This window comes from Protomyctophum parallelum (genome assembly GCF_964188405.1).
Source record: "Protomyctophum parallelum genome assembly, chromosome: 11".
NCBI lineage: Eukaryota > Metazoa > Chordata > Actinopteri > Myctophiformes > Myctophidae > Protomyctophum > Protomyctophum parallelum.
The window spans coordinates 30,373,839-30,390,770 of NC_139707.1; the positions used below are offsets into that span (position 1 = coordinate 30,373,839).

At 41.4% G+C, this 16,932-nt stretch overlaps 1 protein-coding gene across 1 annotated transcript in view; it reads right to left on the reverse strand.

The window, feature by feature from the left end:
* The window catches only part of asic4a (acid-sensing (proton-gated) ion channel family member 4a), a gene marked incomplete at its 3' end in the record, with an annotated part of 159,372 nt that extends 158,732 nt beyond the window's left edge, over positions 1 to 640 (reverse strand). Inside the window, exon 1 of the mRNA XM_083776763.1 lies at positions 1 to 640. This exon is cut by the window's left edge and continues 178 nt beyond it. Coding sequence (XP_083632889.1) covers positions 1 to 398 — 398 coding nt within the window. The 5' untranslated portion in view covers positions 399 to 640.
* Positions 641 to 16,932: the final 16,292 nt, after the last annotated feature.

Consider the following 16,932-nt stretch of genomic DNA (forward strand, 5'->3'; position numbering starts at 1 on the left):
TGGTAGATGTCGGCGTCGGTGAGCGCGGAGAAGCGGAAACGATTGATGTTGCAGATGGTCACAGCGGGGAAGACCATCTCAGGGGTGGCTTCTTCGTTCAGAGCCGTGACATGAGGGTGCTCCAGGTAAGAGATGGCACACTTAGCTGCATGGTAGAGAAAGAGTGCCAGGGACACCACAAAGGCAAGAGCCCAAAGGGTCTGCCGGATGCCCAGGCGGCCAGAGACAAAGATGTGGTTAATCCCGTGTAGGGAGCAAGAGTTGGCAAATCCGGCCAAGTCCTTGGCCGGAGGTGCGCAGCTCTCCTCGATCAGACTCTCCCTGTCCCCATCCTGCTTGACTTTCTGCTTCTCATCCTCCTCTGCAAATTTGATTTTGCAAACAAATTCGATAGGCATGGGGGCAGCCAGGTCTGCGTTTGGGGGGTGTTGTTGTAGATTTTCTTTTGGGGGGGGTGGCAGCTGTCAGCCTTGCATTCACACTCCTCTTCTTCCTCCTTCTTTTGGCGTTTGTCCTCCTCGGAACGGGATACAACAGAACTTCTGGAAAGAAGAAAAAAAAGAGTGAGGAGAGAGGAGAGTTTGCTGTTGCTGTTGCTGCTGCCGCTGCCTGTGCTGTGACTGATCCTCACACTGCTGCCTCTCCGCCTGCACGGCTCGTAGTGACTACAGCGCTGCTGCTACTGCTGCTATGACTTACTGTGTGTGTGTGTGTGTGTGTGTGTGTGTGTGTGTGTGTGTGCTGCTGCTGCTGCTGCCTCTGTGCTATGGATGCTTGTCTCACTACTTGATCGCACAGTCCTGCTTATCAGCAGTAATACAGCTGTCAGAAAAAATAAAAAAAGAGGAAGAAAACAGCACACCCCCTTGCGCCCCTGATTCCGACTCTTGGATGAAAATGTAATGTTTTTCTGGTCTGCTTAATTCATAAGGAGACAAACACATCAGATTATTTGCTCTTAACGGCAAGACAACTTTGCTCGGTCATCCCCCATGCTTCCCACGGAACCCCCCCCCCCACTCTCCCACTCCTTAACCAGCATAAAAGTCGATGGCAAAGGTTGTTCTGGAAACCTTTCATCTCCATATTATTAATTATATTTTTTCGTAAATGAATGCCCTACTTGTTCATGTTGCAGCATTGCAACGCTATGTGCTTGCAGATCTGCTACTTTTGTTATTTTCTTATTTGAATCCTGGAAAGAAACACTTTTGGACATATGAGGTTTCCACCGGACAGAGACGATATAGACCATTTTAGGAACACAATCAATTAGCAATTTCCCATGGCTGGGCGGAATCACCCAGTGCCAGATGTCTTGTATAGGCTGCTAATTAGAATAATACAAGCATACAAGTCAATAGTTTAATTATAAAACCTAAAAGTAAAAGATCAATTCGGACTGTGCAATGGACTGTACAATCATGGTTGATAATGGTCGTTTTTCAACTGAAGTTGATAACCTCCATAGCTCAATGGTATCAGCTGGTACAGTAGATCAAAAGGCGGTGGATGTATGTCCACCACTGACAGGGCTTAAGTGGAAATAAATAACAGCTAATTGGAACAATGATGAGGAGTGAGAGAAGTTTAGAACAAGCACTAGGCATCAGTGTGTTGTTTGGAACATACTGTAGGAAGAAGGGGGAAACAGTGAAAGACAATTATATCGATCGGGCTCACACATCTGTCAGAGATTAAGAGAGGCAGCACAATGGTCTTTTCTTATCAGGAGCTAATGGTAGCATCACAGGCTCCCGCACGAATTTGAATTAGTAGGACGACCATCTCCTTCCGATCTGGAGCTCCCGATGATGCTGCTGCCGAAGATGTTGAAATAAACTATTGATCCGCCTCATCATCCATGATCCTTTACAGTCTTCCCTCTGTGCTCGTTAATGGCCCATTTCCAAGTTGCCAAACAAAATTATGCAAATATGGGGCACAAGAGTGGAGCTCCCTAATGCATGTTATTTCCCTTTAAAATGGGATTAGTCATGCGGGTCACATTGCCCGAGCGCCGGGACCTTTAGAGAAGAGGCATATTTAAAGGTGAATTGAAGTGCTCTGCGCTCCCCGAGTCAACGCTGTGACTGTGAGAGCGTAGGAGACGCAGGATTACTCCAGACTGATGTGAAGAGCTAAACGTGGGCTAGGAGTGATCCTGGAAATCCCCTTTTTTCTACCCCAGTTTATTTCTCCTGATGATGATGAGTATGAACTATGGAGAAGCATATCATAAATTAGATTAGTTTTTTCTTTTTACTGTAACTAAAGCACATCACACATTTACTTTTCTTTTTATCAGTTATAGTTTCTGTGAGAAGAAGTGGGCTAGAGTAAGAGCATGATAGAAAGAAGAACAAAACGCTGGATAGACACGGGTCCAAAAAGAAAATCTAAAGGTACACAGACACATATATACGGTACATATCTTGTATATTACAATAGCTAAAATATTGAAAAGTAGTAATTGCAACGATTTAAAGGACCCCTCATCAGTCGGTTTTAAATCCCCCTATATATTATTAAAAACGAGACAGTGACTGAAAGTCCTCACTGCCAACACACATTTTTCTTCCTGTGTATTTTCTCCGATCTAAGTCATCACACTTCTTCCAGCATTTTTTATTCTGCCATCTGGAGAGTGATAGACCCTTAATGGCTTGTTCTCCCCCCACCACAGAGAGATACGTACGCACAGATATCTAGGATATTGCCTTCACTTGGAAAAAAAGAAGGGGGGACGATGAATTGCTGCATGTTTCAGCCATGCCTTTTGGCGGACGGCAGGGTCCGCTGGACATGGGATGTTTTATGACGTCGTTCCCCCAGAGGATGCTGGGGACGTATTTACAGTCGCACGGTGGGTGCTGATCATCATTCCACACAGGAAGGGAGAGGGGGAAAGGGAGAGGGAGGGGCGATGACTAAATACCAAATGTGAAGCATACAAAAAAGAAAAGGAACACATTGTGGCCACATCTGGCGAATGGAGATTTTCAAACAGCGGATGCTGGCATTATGTGTGTTCATATGCGAGGTCTATTTGTGCCAACAACGCTCACATCCCCTGATCCCCTGGCCAATAACCTTTCTACCGAACCCCTCTGCTGTTTAAAGTCCCAATATTACATGGCACAAATAAAATGTCACTGAACTGTAATATCTATCCTTCCACTCAGCCATCCATGCGCGCGCACACACACACACACACACACACACACACACACACACACACACACACACACACACACACACACACACACACACACACACACACACACACACAGTAGTTTCCAATGCACGAGACCGACACGCAAATCAAACGCAGCTCGCGGAGTCAGTTCAGTCAGTCAACCTCAAGGGGGGTTCTTGCCATGCTCAAAGGCTCATTCTATACTCAAGGGGTTAACATGCTGCATTACTATGTGGGCGTATAAGTGTGTGCAAGTCTCACACATCATTCGCCGATGCGGCAGTCAGCTGACCAATTGGGCAGGCTACTTAAGCTCACTAGACTCCATGCTCTTCCTGCCTTCCTCTGCTCATGGTTCCCGGTTGTATGTGATGTTTTCTCCCACCACCACCCCAGCACCACCGGTGGGCTCTGCTATCTATGCTCCCCATGGGGGGGTTATTGTATATCTATCTCCCTGCTCTTATGTTTTATGATGTTGCTTAATCATGCCGAGCAGGGAGAAATCCAGCAGAGCCGAACGCCAAGTCAAATATCATATGCACACTTGTTACTCATTCTGCAAATAAATATTGTTTAATCTATTCGTGAGTTGTCTGACTGAACTAAGTATAAATCAGAACCCTATAATCCTAAAGCAAACCTCTAAATGCCCAATTCTAACACTAACCTCAATGTGTTTCTAAATGTAAACCTAACTGTAAAGATGTCCCATTTATTTTATTTGTTTTACCATAAAAGAACCATTATTATTATGAGGACCAGGTCCAGAGCCCGGTCAGAGGTTTTTGTGCTGGTTCTGTACAACCGACTATCCGACGGACTCGACACTCCCTGTGGGGGTGTCGAACGCGTGTATCGAATTTAAGGGCGAACGGTTCTCGAGTTACGCGGATTACAGACGTACACATGTACGTACGTTCTAGGGGTGTAACGATGTATTTGAACAGCAATAAGATACGTATCACGATACATGGTTGACGATACATTACACGGACGATATTGGTTCATTATAGTGATAATATGGTGACAATACGATAGGATTCAATGATTTAAAATCGTATCTATTTCGCAAATACATGAAATACTGTATGTGTGAAACTTGTGGATAGTGCAGGTTTTTAAGTGAAACAGTGATTCTCTGGCAAATATGGACATTGTATATAAACACATATGGACAAACCCACGCCTTGACATGGACACAGAGTAAACGATGTATGTAAACGATGTATCGATACTTTGTATTGATACAACTGATTATTTGCATTGCAAAACGATTCGATACCGATTATTTCCATTGCGATACGATACAAAGTCGAACGATACACGATGTTGCTGTTTAGAAATCGATATTTCGATACAGTTACTATATCGTTACACCCCTAGTATGTGCACACAGATAGATAGATATCTTGGCTGAACCGATGCTGTGACTGTTTTTTGTGTACTCTCAGGGATATTTAAACACAAAGGATAGTAAGCGTGTGCGGTTATCTGTAATTAATTCAACAAACCTGGGAACAAACCTGTTGTCTGTCAGTTTTTATTTTGTTGCTTAATTTGTGTTTTCTAAGACGTTTAGAGTAGGAAGCTCAACACAAGTCTAGGATCTTGGATGTTGTGTTCAGAAGTGTGTGACCGTGGAGAGCGCAATTTTTTTCCAAAAGGGTACAGAGCAAGTAAAGAGACGAGAACAAAAGAACAGGAACCTGGAGAGTCGTGACGCTGCTGGCTGCCATCGACAAATGCATCCGAGAACTGCTCTATTCAAAGGCAGCAGGAGCTCCTAGATTGTAGAGACACGGCCACAGCAATTTGTCAGACATGTACAGTACATTACATTATGTTTTTTTGCTCTTCAACCACTTAAATACACTTGTATAGAGTCCCTCAAGGCTCTATATACAAGTGACGTTTCCGTTTTTCGCTCTACATTATAACTGAAAGTAGACGATCAACAAGCCCACACGGCGTCGCAAGGAGGGGCAATCCTTCTATAGGCCGTTTTCAATATTTCTGGATGTGTTTTATATAAGACAGTAAATAAGACAGTAATAAAACAGTATATTCCTGCAGTCTCATTTCTTTTCAATCCTGCTACTTGGTGCGTAGTTCTTGTGAGTTTTGTCTCTTATCAACCGTCAGGCTTCACATGGCTAACACTTCATCTCAGTTGGTAGAGCTCTCGCCTTTGGACCACAATTTACAATTACAATTTAGGCAGGCACTCTTAATCCAGAGCGATTCACAGTAAGCAAGGACAACATCACCTGGTAATACATACATGACCACAAGGTCATGGGTTAGATCCAGTGCACCGCCAACTCAGCTGTGTTCATTTTGAGAGCAAATTCAGATTTAGTCTTTTTGAATAACACACCATTTAGTTTTAGTCCTATTTTAGTCATCTGAAATGTTTTAGTTGTAGTCTAGTCTTAGTCGACTAAATATAAAAATCTTAGTATTTTAGTCTTAGTCAACAAAATGAAGACTGCATCAGTGTATGAGTAGCACAGCAATCCATCTCCCAGGGGGCTAGTGCATTTTAACAGGAATAGACATATGTTCTCGGCTGACACAGACAATAAGCCCTCCAACTTACTTGGTAAAATAAAAACTCATGACTGAACACTTATGTTTAACTTTTTGCTAATTGAGATGTGGGTCTCCTGCTCCACACGGAACACAGAGCAAAGCAAGACTTCGACTCTCCCATGGCTGGCTGTGAACTCCACATCCACTGCTTTGGGCTACATTATCACTTACGCAACTGCTCAATGTTTTGATGAATTGAACAATGTGGACCCTGTTGTAAACAAGTGTAATGCTTAATTGGGTCTTCCACTCACAGTTATCAGTCTTTGTATTGAGTTTGTGCTTGAAATGTACTGTAATTCTACAAACTGTTAATAAATATTTCAATCAATCAATCAAAACTCATACAGCAGGCTAAAGTAATTTCTTTAGTCTCCTTTCAGCAAATTGTGCTGAATTAACTGATCTGGGAATAACAAGGCATGTCCTATTTAGGTTGCTTTCGAGTAATTTGCAAAGTATTGAGATGAATATCAGCATAAGGATCTTAATAAACTAACGATGATGCATGTTGGCAAGAAAGGCATTATCAGCTCAACTTATTTGTTATGACTTATTGCAGTACAGTCCTGCATATAGTTATTCAGCATAACACCATACAGTATGTACAAAAGTCAATCAAAGAACAAGATTCCTTTACAGGATCTCCTCACTGGTCAACAAAAACACCTTGAAGACATTAACAGGAGCCCTCGTACAAGGTTTCTTTGACTATGCATGCAACTCTTGGTACCACAGCACCTCAAAGGCCCTTAAAACAAGGCTCCAGACCTCCCAAAACAAACTGGTCAGGCTCCTACTTGGCCTCACCCCCCGAACCCACCTCTCCTCTGCCCACTTTGACAGGCTGGAATGGCTTAGGGTCGACGACAGAGTACAGCATCTTGCAATGGGTCTGGTCCACAAGATTCGATATGTACCTGTCTAAATACTTCCTTGATGTTAACGAAGTCCACACCCACAACACCAGAAGGAGTGCAACAAACCATGTACAACCCAGATTCGGCACAAACAAGGGACTAAATTATTTTCGCTCCTATGCCATCAAAATGTGGAACGCCCTACCAACAGTCATTAAGACATGTGAATCCCTTGACTCCTTCACTGTATATGTTTCTTTTCCCTTTTTACCTCCTTTATGATGAATTCCTGTTCTGCTCTGTTCTTTGGCTATATAGAAGTGTCTATTTGTACGTCTCTAAATGTTTTGGTGAATTGATCAAGGTGGACCCTCTTGTAAACAATTGTAATGCTTTATTGGGTCGTCCACTCACAGTTAACAGTCTTTGTATTGAGTTGTGCTTGAAATGTACTGTAATTCTGCAAACTGTTAATAAATATTTCAATCAATCAATGTACACTGTCTTATATTTAAAGCCTAACATTCGTTAGGTGTACTACAATGGATGCACATATGAATATGTCCCTGTATAATTATTATTAACATTGCACTTATTTTTGGGGTCAATATTCATAATTAACAGACAAATGATGATGACATTTTAATCCGACAGCATGTGGTAACAAACCTCAAGTAAACCGTTTAATTGTCAGACTCATGGCTTTATGGCAGAAATAAACATTTGCAGTATTACTATTAGGTTTGTTTAATCTGGTGCTGAATAACAAATGACTTGAGAATTGACAGCTAGAGATAATCAGCTATTGCATAAGTTATAATAAGTTAGGTATATTATTTATGGTGTATAATATATACAGTATATTTCACTCATGATGTACACAAACAGTGCTATGTCTGAATTAGATTTGTTAAACTGATGTGAACTCCGGCTCTTGAGATATTTGGTGGAGTATATTCAACTCACTTTTGTTTATCACTCAATTTTATTTTATTTTCTCCAGATAGCAAGAGAGACATAACTGGTGGAAAAGAAATTGCCACCCGTGAAATTCGATTCAACTCTGAAAAAGGTGCGTCCACAAGATAGCCCAATGCATTTATTGAACCTGACAGGCATTTCCTATACTCTTGGTATACATGCAACTAAACTTTTAGACTTTGCATGTATACTGTATATGTAATTACAGTTTGAAAGGTATTAATGCTTTGATAGCAAGTAGTGTACAGGTAGAGGGATTGGGCTGGGGCTGCCTGCTGCCACCTCAGCACTACTACAGGCAGGTATCTCTAGTCAATAGAAAACCTGGCTCCCCAAGCACAGGTGGGGAGAAAATGTCAGATTAGCATAAAAGCTACCAAATATTGTATTTCCTGTTTTTCCTCAACGTTTCTTATTTGAGGTTGTGGGATTGCGGAGGCTGCAGACAAGGAGCTGATATTTGCTGTCTTTATTTTAAGCAAACACGAGAGCTCCCAGCTCAGGGAGAGAAATTCAAATGGGGTTGTTACAGTATAAGTACTATGAAGGGTACTTGAATGAATGGATTTGCTTGTTCCCAATGCTTTTCAAACAGGTGGCAGTGAACTCTCAACATCTCCATAAAAAAAATTATATTCACATTGTGTATTCCATGTCTCAATTTTCTTTATTATAAACAGTTGTATTAACATCCCCACCCTCTCCCGAATGTTATAAAATGGTGCATTTATATAGCGCCTTTATCCAAGGAGCTTTACAGAGATTGTGCATATACATTCACCCATTCACACACACATTCATACACAGAAGGCAACTTGTCTTGCTCAAGGACACTTCGACACTAACTCTGGGGGAGCCCGGGTTCGAACTGGCGACCTTGCGGTTACCATCCAGCCACTCTACCCCTGAGCCACCGCCGCCCGTTATGTATTCCACAATTGCCAAATAATGGCCAAAAACTTTATTGGCACAATTATATTTACATTTATATAGAGACATTCAAAGCCTTCGGCAGAGGACGGCTATACTGTATGTTTTCAGACCTGTCTGTGTCTGTCTGTCTATACTCATAGACTGGCCTACCTCTTGATCCTTTATTATATGTTTTCAGACTGGTCTCTGTCTGTCTGTCTGTCCTATACTCATAGACTGGCCTCTTGAACCTTTGAGAATGTGAGTGTACAGGTTATTCTTGGATCATGATACATCACGTCACAACCATTTCGGTTCGGTGATGGCATTACCAAATGGACCCTTACTGGACTGTAACTGAGAGTTACTGGGAAATAAAAAAGAATAAATAGAAGTTTGAGAACCACAATATTATAAATATGCTACAACAGTAAGGCACAGTATAAAGAAAATGTGTTTAGAGCAAAAATGAAAAAGTTGAATTTAGCTAGTCGCACTTACACAAATATGTTGATTTATAGGATCAACAAACCTGACTCAGCGATCTTTCTTCCTGACAAACTAAAAGAATAGAAAACGGAAAGCATCATAATAAAATATTAATATTGAAGAGAAACAACATCCACTATCAAAATGGAGAACCCACATTGATGTTGACCTCTATAAAAAATATATAATTTCAGACTAAACAAACCAAGATCAAACTTATCACAGCACACAGACTTTTTAGACTTAATGACTTCCGATGAAGGACTTTTGGGGGTAAGCCAAATATGCAGTCCAACTATGAAAGGCCCTTTTTTTAGGCCTCTACTCCACTTCCACAATCAGAACACTCGAGCTTGACTGGAGCTTTCATCTCCCTGAAAATGCTGAAATGACTGGTGTAGCTTTGGGAGGTACTGTAACAAATCAGCTTGCATTAATGCTGAGATTGGACATGGTGTTGGTTCAGTAGCTTAGTTCAGCCTTGGCTAGCACAAAATTCTTGCTACCACGCTGTAATAATGGTACATGAAAGTACAGAAGTTATGTCGCCTAATGAGGGCTCTCATTATTAAGGCTTGTACTATCTACTGATGGGCCATATGGGTACTCATTTTGCTGTATACGTATGAATATTGCCCTAGGGAAAGAGCAAAAAAATATATAGGGTGCCAGCCAGCGCAGTGGACTGAGGAATTGACATGCTGTCTGATTGCGCATGAGTGCAAAGAGCAAGGTTCACTGATTTATTTTCATAGCCCTGAGGACATGTTTTCTTAATACACACATACACTGTAGCATTAAACAAATGCAAAGTGTTACTCATACAGTATATGTACTATGTATGCCGTGTGTGTACATATACTGTACTAATGAAACTTATTTTTCCCTCTCCACTGTGCAATGCTCAGTATTACTCTCTCTACACAGTGCCATCCTCTGTGTTATTTTCTAGATGTGTAACTCTGAGATTGTACACATGTAACAAAAAGAACCCTTACGGGTCCATTTGGTTACATTTGTACACTCTTAGAGTTAAAAAGGGGACTCTATACTGTGGGCTGATTTTGTTTGTATTCCAGTTCAGGTTAACCAACATCGTTGGAACGTTCGCTAATAGCAGATCTGAAAGCTTACAGTGGAAAAATAAGTGCATACCAAGTACAGCTACATCTTAAGTGGTTAAAACCTTCAGCAGATTGGCCTGGGCTGGCTTAGCGGTCCAGGCACCTTGGCTGGTAATCCAGCATGACAGTGTGTTGCGGGTTCGAGTCCCGATCCCAAAAAAACTTTGCTGTGTGTCTTCCACCATCTCTTTCCCCGTTTCCGGTCTACTGACCTCAAAGTAAGCAAGGCAGCTGCAGCTAATACAATTAATAATGGGTGTGTAAATTAGATTTAGGTGTGCCCATGAGGCTCGGACCCGTGTGACAATGGTCAACACTTGCACATTCAGTGTGACACGATGTGAGCTTGTACATCTGCTGTGATTTCTGTTTTCATTTTGTTAAATTTTTTAAATAACATGGATGCTTTCCTGGTTTTAATGGCTTAATTGAGCACTGAGGATTATTATTATAATAATAATTATTAGCCATGGGAGGTTGGCCGAGCCTCAATGTAGGGATGCTATAGGTTTCATGATGTTCAAAACTGTCAGTGCTGATGAAGGGCATCTGTGAGTAATCAACTAGCAGGAAGTATTCTTTCTACTGAGGCAGAAGGTCACAAACCAGTGTTGTTTTTGGCAGCACATTTTGATTTTAGTTTTAGTCATAGTCTCTTGGATAGTTTTCATTTAGTTTTAATCACATTTTAGTCACCTGGAATGTTTTAGTATTAGTCTAGTTTTAGTCGACTAAATCTACAGTTGATTTAGTCGACTAAAATGTATATTTGCGGGCCTTGATGCTGTCGTAATGACAGATTTTACACTTGCTGAAAAAAGCCAATCTACAAGCGATTTAGTCGACTAAAATGTATATTTGCGGGCCTTGATGCTGTCGTAATGACAGATTTTACACTTGCTGAAAAAAGCCAATCTACAAGCTAACAACGCGTCGCAGCGTGATGCGTTGTGTGCTTGTAGATCTTCTATTTTCAGCATGCAACCAAGTGTAGAATGACTTATACTGGATCTCTTGTCCACTAGTCCCTTCCTAACATTTTAGTCTAGTTTTTATTTTTATCTGTTAACGAAATTGTCAATACATTTAGTCTTAGTTTTAGTCATCATAGGCTTAGCTTAGTTTTCATTTAGTTTTCGTCAGTGAAAGAAGGTAGTCGAGCTTTAGTTTTAGTCGACAAAAATAACAAATGCAGGTAACTGAAAAGAGAGAGAGAGAGAGTCTCTCCCATATTGCTAGAGTGCGATCTGTTATTTCTCTTAACCTACCCTCCTCCGTGCATGAAACATGGAACGAAATGCATTCTATCCCGTGAGCACAGTGGAACAAAAGCTAAATGTCATCACCAGTTGAATTTTCACCAAAACCCAAAATCATTCATGCGAAACTGTGCATATAGTTTATTGTAAATAATAAATGTGCTTTCTCTCTGAGAGCACAGAAGAGAGAAGAAGACAGGGTGGGGGGGGGAGCACTCACTCTCTTCGTCTTTTGTAAGATTCATAATGTGATTTTTTTTCTCCTGTGGAGGCTATCCTTGCAAACGTAGAAAGAAACCCTTTTAGCTGTTTACAATCCTAAATGCAGAATATCAGTCTGACACTGAGAAGCGCTATAATGATGGAGTGTATAAGGTCTACAAAAATAAATGTACCGGTAACCACAAATTTCATACTTCACCTTTTACTTTAACGATGGTTTTCAAACTTTTTCATGTCAACGACCCCCAAATTAATGTGTACCCCCCCCATACAAGTTTAAAGTGTTAAAAACGAATTAATATATAATTATATGGGGAATGCCTAGACCCCCTAGACCCCCCCTCAAGGATCATTGGGGGGGGGGGGGGGTCACTTTAAGTACCACTACTACAAAAAATATATTTCTTTGGATACTTGACACAATTATTTTACTTTTTACTCCACTATAATTATTTGACAGGGGGGGGGGGGGGGGCTAGCATAGACCTTAAGCCTAGGCTATGAAGCAATGTAGCATTGGGCATAACGGGCAACGGATAACGGACCTCTTAACTCTTTTATTGCGGCTAGCTGTTAGCATAAATCCCAGTTCCAGGTGCCACCATACGCGTTCACTTTAAGAGTCAGAGTTTGCCCGCCCCCCCCGCACACTCGCTACACACACTCGAGTATCATTGGCAAAATCACACACTGTTTACCTTTCGTCAGAAGCTTTTACATGGCGGGAGCGTCGCAGTACAAAGGCACAAATTAAATCCGAAATTTGGATGGCAGAAGATCAACCAAGGACAGCTCTCCTGGATTACGATTTATGGACGTTTGAAAATCCTCCTTTCAACTGCTTTACACGGTGATCATATTTTCAATCCCATAGCTGGAGTGGTGGGGTGTGTTAAAAGCGGAACAATGTTAAAAGCTGCGGTGGGACTCAACCATTATATAGACAGAGTATACATTGGGGTCCGTATTTATACGGACCTGGGATATGACGTCCCCTAGCGGTGGGGTCCGTATATATACACGGACTGGGAAAGAAAGAATTAAAGGCAATGGCATGTGGCACAGTGATTGGTTTCATTATTGTAACGCCCCAAACCACACCTATATGCATAATGGTGTTTTAGGGATTTAGGCAGGTGACCAAAATAGCCACATAAGTAGGGGAACACCCCTTCCCTAATGCTAAATCCCCAAATAGTGACTTTAGAAAGCTTGGACAAAAATAGATCCCCATATGTTCAAAACTGTTACTTTTCAGGATTAAAATTCAAAAACAGCAAAAGTAGCAGATCTACAAGTTCAAAACGTGTTGTGTACGAAAAAACACAAAAGGTTTGATTATGGAGATAAGAGATTTCTGCCCCGACAGCAACGGTATAATTGATAGTGGTGGCTTGGAGCAATGCAATGATTATTGCCTGGTATACTTTATAGAGCGGCGGGGGGGTTGTGATTAAGTGGACTGAAGGGGCTATATTTCATAAGGACATCAGCCCCTCCACACCCTCCACTTTGATTATCTGTGTAATACCTGTTACAGTTTGATGTCTTGATGCAGAGCGGGATGCCTCATTACGGGACAGCTGCTGACTTGTTATTGAGGCTCCGTGGCCTGTCAGTGCGGGACAGATGGAGATGTGTGCATGTGTGTGTGTGTGTGGCCTGGGGGGGCCTGTTACTTAACCCCCGCCAGCCTCTAGCGCCGCCGCCTGCCCGACAACACGACACACGCACAGAGGTGGACAGAGTACTCGACCCCAGTACTTGAGTAAGACACAAATACGACCTGTTCAGATTTACTCCACTACAAGTAAAAGTAGCTCAGTCAAAATGTTACTTAAGTAAGAGCAAAAATTTCTATTGGTTTTAAATGTACTTAAGTACAGTAGTATTGTATCGTATCGTATTGTTCATGTCAATTAATTGCTTTAATTTTTTCACATTTAAGATATAGGACCTTGTAACTCTTTTTCAGTTCCAGTACCTAACAGTTACCTTAACGATTCCTATATAGATATTTATATAGTTATATAAATTATTATTATTATTATTATTATTATTAATGTAGCCTATATACAGTAATATTTAAAAAAAAAAATTACCATTGCTGTCATGGCTTTGTCACTGTTAGAGCTATATGATTATAGCAAATGTGTCCATATTTAGATCAGTTATTATAAAAACAATGCCAATCTTTTTTTAACAAACAATATCTTATCTTAATGCAAAAATATCTTCTTATTTTGATTAAAAGCAAAAATAAATACGGTTTTCCAATTTAGACACATAGCAGTAGGCTACAACATGCCTGTCTGCATTTCATACAAGGTGAGATATTTACCTTTCTAATTTATTGGCTGTCAATGTGAGATATTTACCTTTCTAATTTATTAGCTTTCAATGATAAGAAATACCTCTTATTCATTTCGCTTCAGTAGTTTTGATTTATCTTAACCAAAATGTTACAGTGTAACCGTGCTCTCTCTGTTGCTCAGTGGACTTTGTTAAACCTTTCTGACGAGGCTTTCTTAACAAGCTTTAATAGGCTACAGGTGGAAAGAGGGGAAGACGTCAACTCTGTATGCACATGTCATGTAACAGCAGTGTGGGTGGATGATTTAGACATGACCACAACATTTTGTGTTGTAGTTGGAAGCTAGCTTCTTGCTACATTAAGGATTTCTTTGGAACAAGTAAAGAGGAGGCAACCCTGCAGGTAGGAAGGCAGCCCTGGCCCAGTGCGTTACGCACAGTAGGAATAAATAAATTATGCAAAAGTTACGTCTGTAGGGGGGCTTGCTTCTGCTTCAGCAGTGTCAGGACACTCCGGCGATCTACAAGCCACCAGCCCTGACACAAGATATTAGAACCTGAATAAATCATGTAATGTTGCTGTATCATCCGGGCCCTGATCAATCCTGGCCGGATCAATAGCCAAGTCTTCAGGCATGATGTCCGGGGGACAGTGCTAGTCGACACCTGCTCATTAGCATGGTGTGAATAATTGTCTCTCCCAACTGATGGGAGAGACAATGGCCGGGGACAAGAAGAACAAATAGCAGGAGGGCAAGGAGGGGTGAAAAGCATAAATATTGCAGAAAGAGTCCCCCGATAATGGGATTTCTCGCAATGGCAAAATCGTTGATGTGGGGTGGAAACCTGGTAAGTCTAAAAGCATTACTATCCAGGAAATTGAAAATAAAACCTGTGTTCGAATGGGTTGAAGTAATTATTTTAGTCCCAAGGTCTAAAACCCACAGATACACAATCACTTTGACTTTCAATTTTTTCAAAAATAGCAAAGACAGGCAATCTACAAGCTCAACACATTACGTGTTAAAATATGGAGATACAAGTTAAAATATGGACTGGAGATACAAGGTTTCTGTCAGACAGTGACAAAATAGAGATGGATCAATATTCCACAATTTGGTAATTCTGGAGATGTCGCATACAGTTTATTATGGCACAGAACAATATATACCTATACTCAAGGTCAGTTGTTCATAACGGATTTTGGCCGTTCAGAGCATGGAGTTCAGTTATCTGACAACGCCTCATATTGTTCAGTCGATTTTTATTTTGTTCAGTGGAGAAAAGCAAGTAATAGACCCTTGGTATTAAAAAAGTATATCCATGGCGCTTTTAGCCTCTTTCAAGCAGAGGGTGATGGAACAAAAACAATTTGTGCCACTATTTGTTGCATAATTCATGGTATATGCCTGCTCTGCGGCAAGGAAAAGGAGTCCCGTTCAACTCAGTCTCTACTCTCTCATCAGAGAACATTTAAGTCATTAAATGTATTGAGGTGTATCACGATTCATCCTGTGAATGTGACTTTTTTGTCTTTGTATGTTAATCTTTTTCTCAAACTTCTAAAGCAGTATACCTGCAAGAGACAAAGTACTGGAAACTGTTTCTGCCATTGCCATCTAAGTGGCAACATATGTTGCTAGAATAGAGTCATTCCCCCTCTCTATGAAACTCATGGAGTGCGGGACCCACACCTGTTAGTTGTCATTACATTATTATTAATAATTATACCACTGTATGTGCTGTCACTATCTCATATAAGGTGCCACATATATCCTGTTGTTCTCTCTCCTCCCACAAACCAAGGAAGGACATGTTTTAGTATGATCACCTGTTACTGACTGTCAATGCTATTATTGTGAGGGTGTCTGGGAGAGAATAAAGGGGGAAGGTGGTCATTGATTGGGAGAAGGGATGATGGAAGTATGCGGTTGCTCTGCTGTAAATTGACCGGAAACATGAAAATAAAGAACGATGCCTGAAACTATTGAGATGAGTCCTGTGTCCTGATATCCTTCACTCTGCTGAGACCGTGAGACTGATAAATGCTCCTACAATTTGGCGTCACGAACAGGATGAATGTTTTGGTGTACCAACAGCAAACACTTCATTCAAAGAACAATGGGAGCCGCAAAATCCAGCAGCAGAAAGAAGTTGAAACAGGATTTAAAAGACCAACAACTAACCGAAGAGAAATTTAAACAGGACTTGACTGAACAACAACTACGGGAGAAAACGCTACTACAACAGATGAAGGACCAGCGGGTTGACCAACAACACTGATACTTAACACTTAAACAGCAGCTCGACTTCAAGACGGAGATGATGAACCAAGCACAAGAAAATGTGACGGGCCTACAAAAAGAGCTTCTAAATGCGGTGATGCAACAACGCTGCAACGCTAGCTAACGCTAAAGGCAACCAACATCATTCTTGTCAATGAAGGCCGGGGAGATGACACAGATGACCAAGACCATTATGTAACCAACACGATTCCTGACAACGGAGCAACAGATGACGACGCTTATGCAGCCAACGCCATACCTGACAACGGAGGGTTACCAAGGGCTTCCCAGGCATTGACGGTCTATTTGGGGACGGCTTCGGGATCAAATTACAACCAGGCGCCCTACCAACAACGCCGACCCATACCCACAGCACCACTGATGAGTAAATCCCTTTCTGGATGAGACATCACCGACCGCCCCAACCAGACGACGCTGCCAGAAGGCAGGAAAGGGGGTTCAGGAGAGAGAGACACCGGTATTACGCACGCATTTTGGGACACGATGTATGTTTCTCCTGCTTCAGACCAGGGCACATGATGCGTGAGTGTCCACTTCAACAGGAGGCCTGGAGATGTCGTAATATATAGGCTAAATGTCAATATTGAGATATCGAAAGGAATTTGAGTTAGTCCATTAGTATGTGACTACGACAATCTAAACCTAAGAATCCGATCTAAAATTTTTAGAATG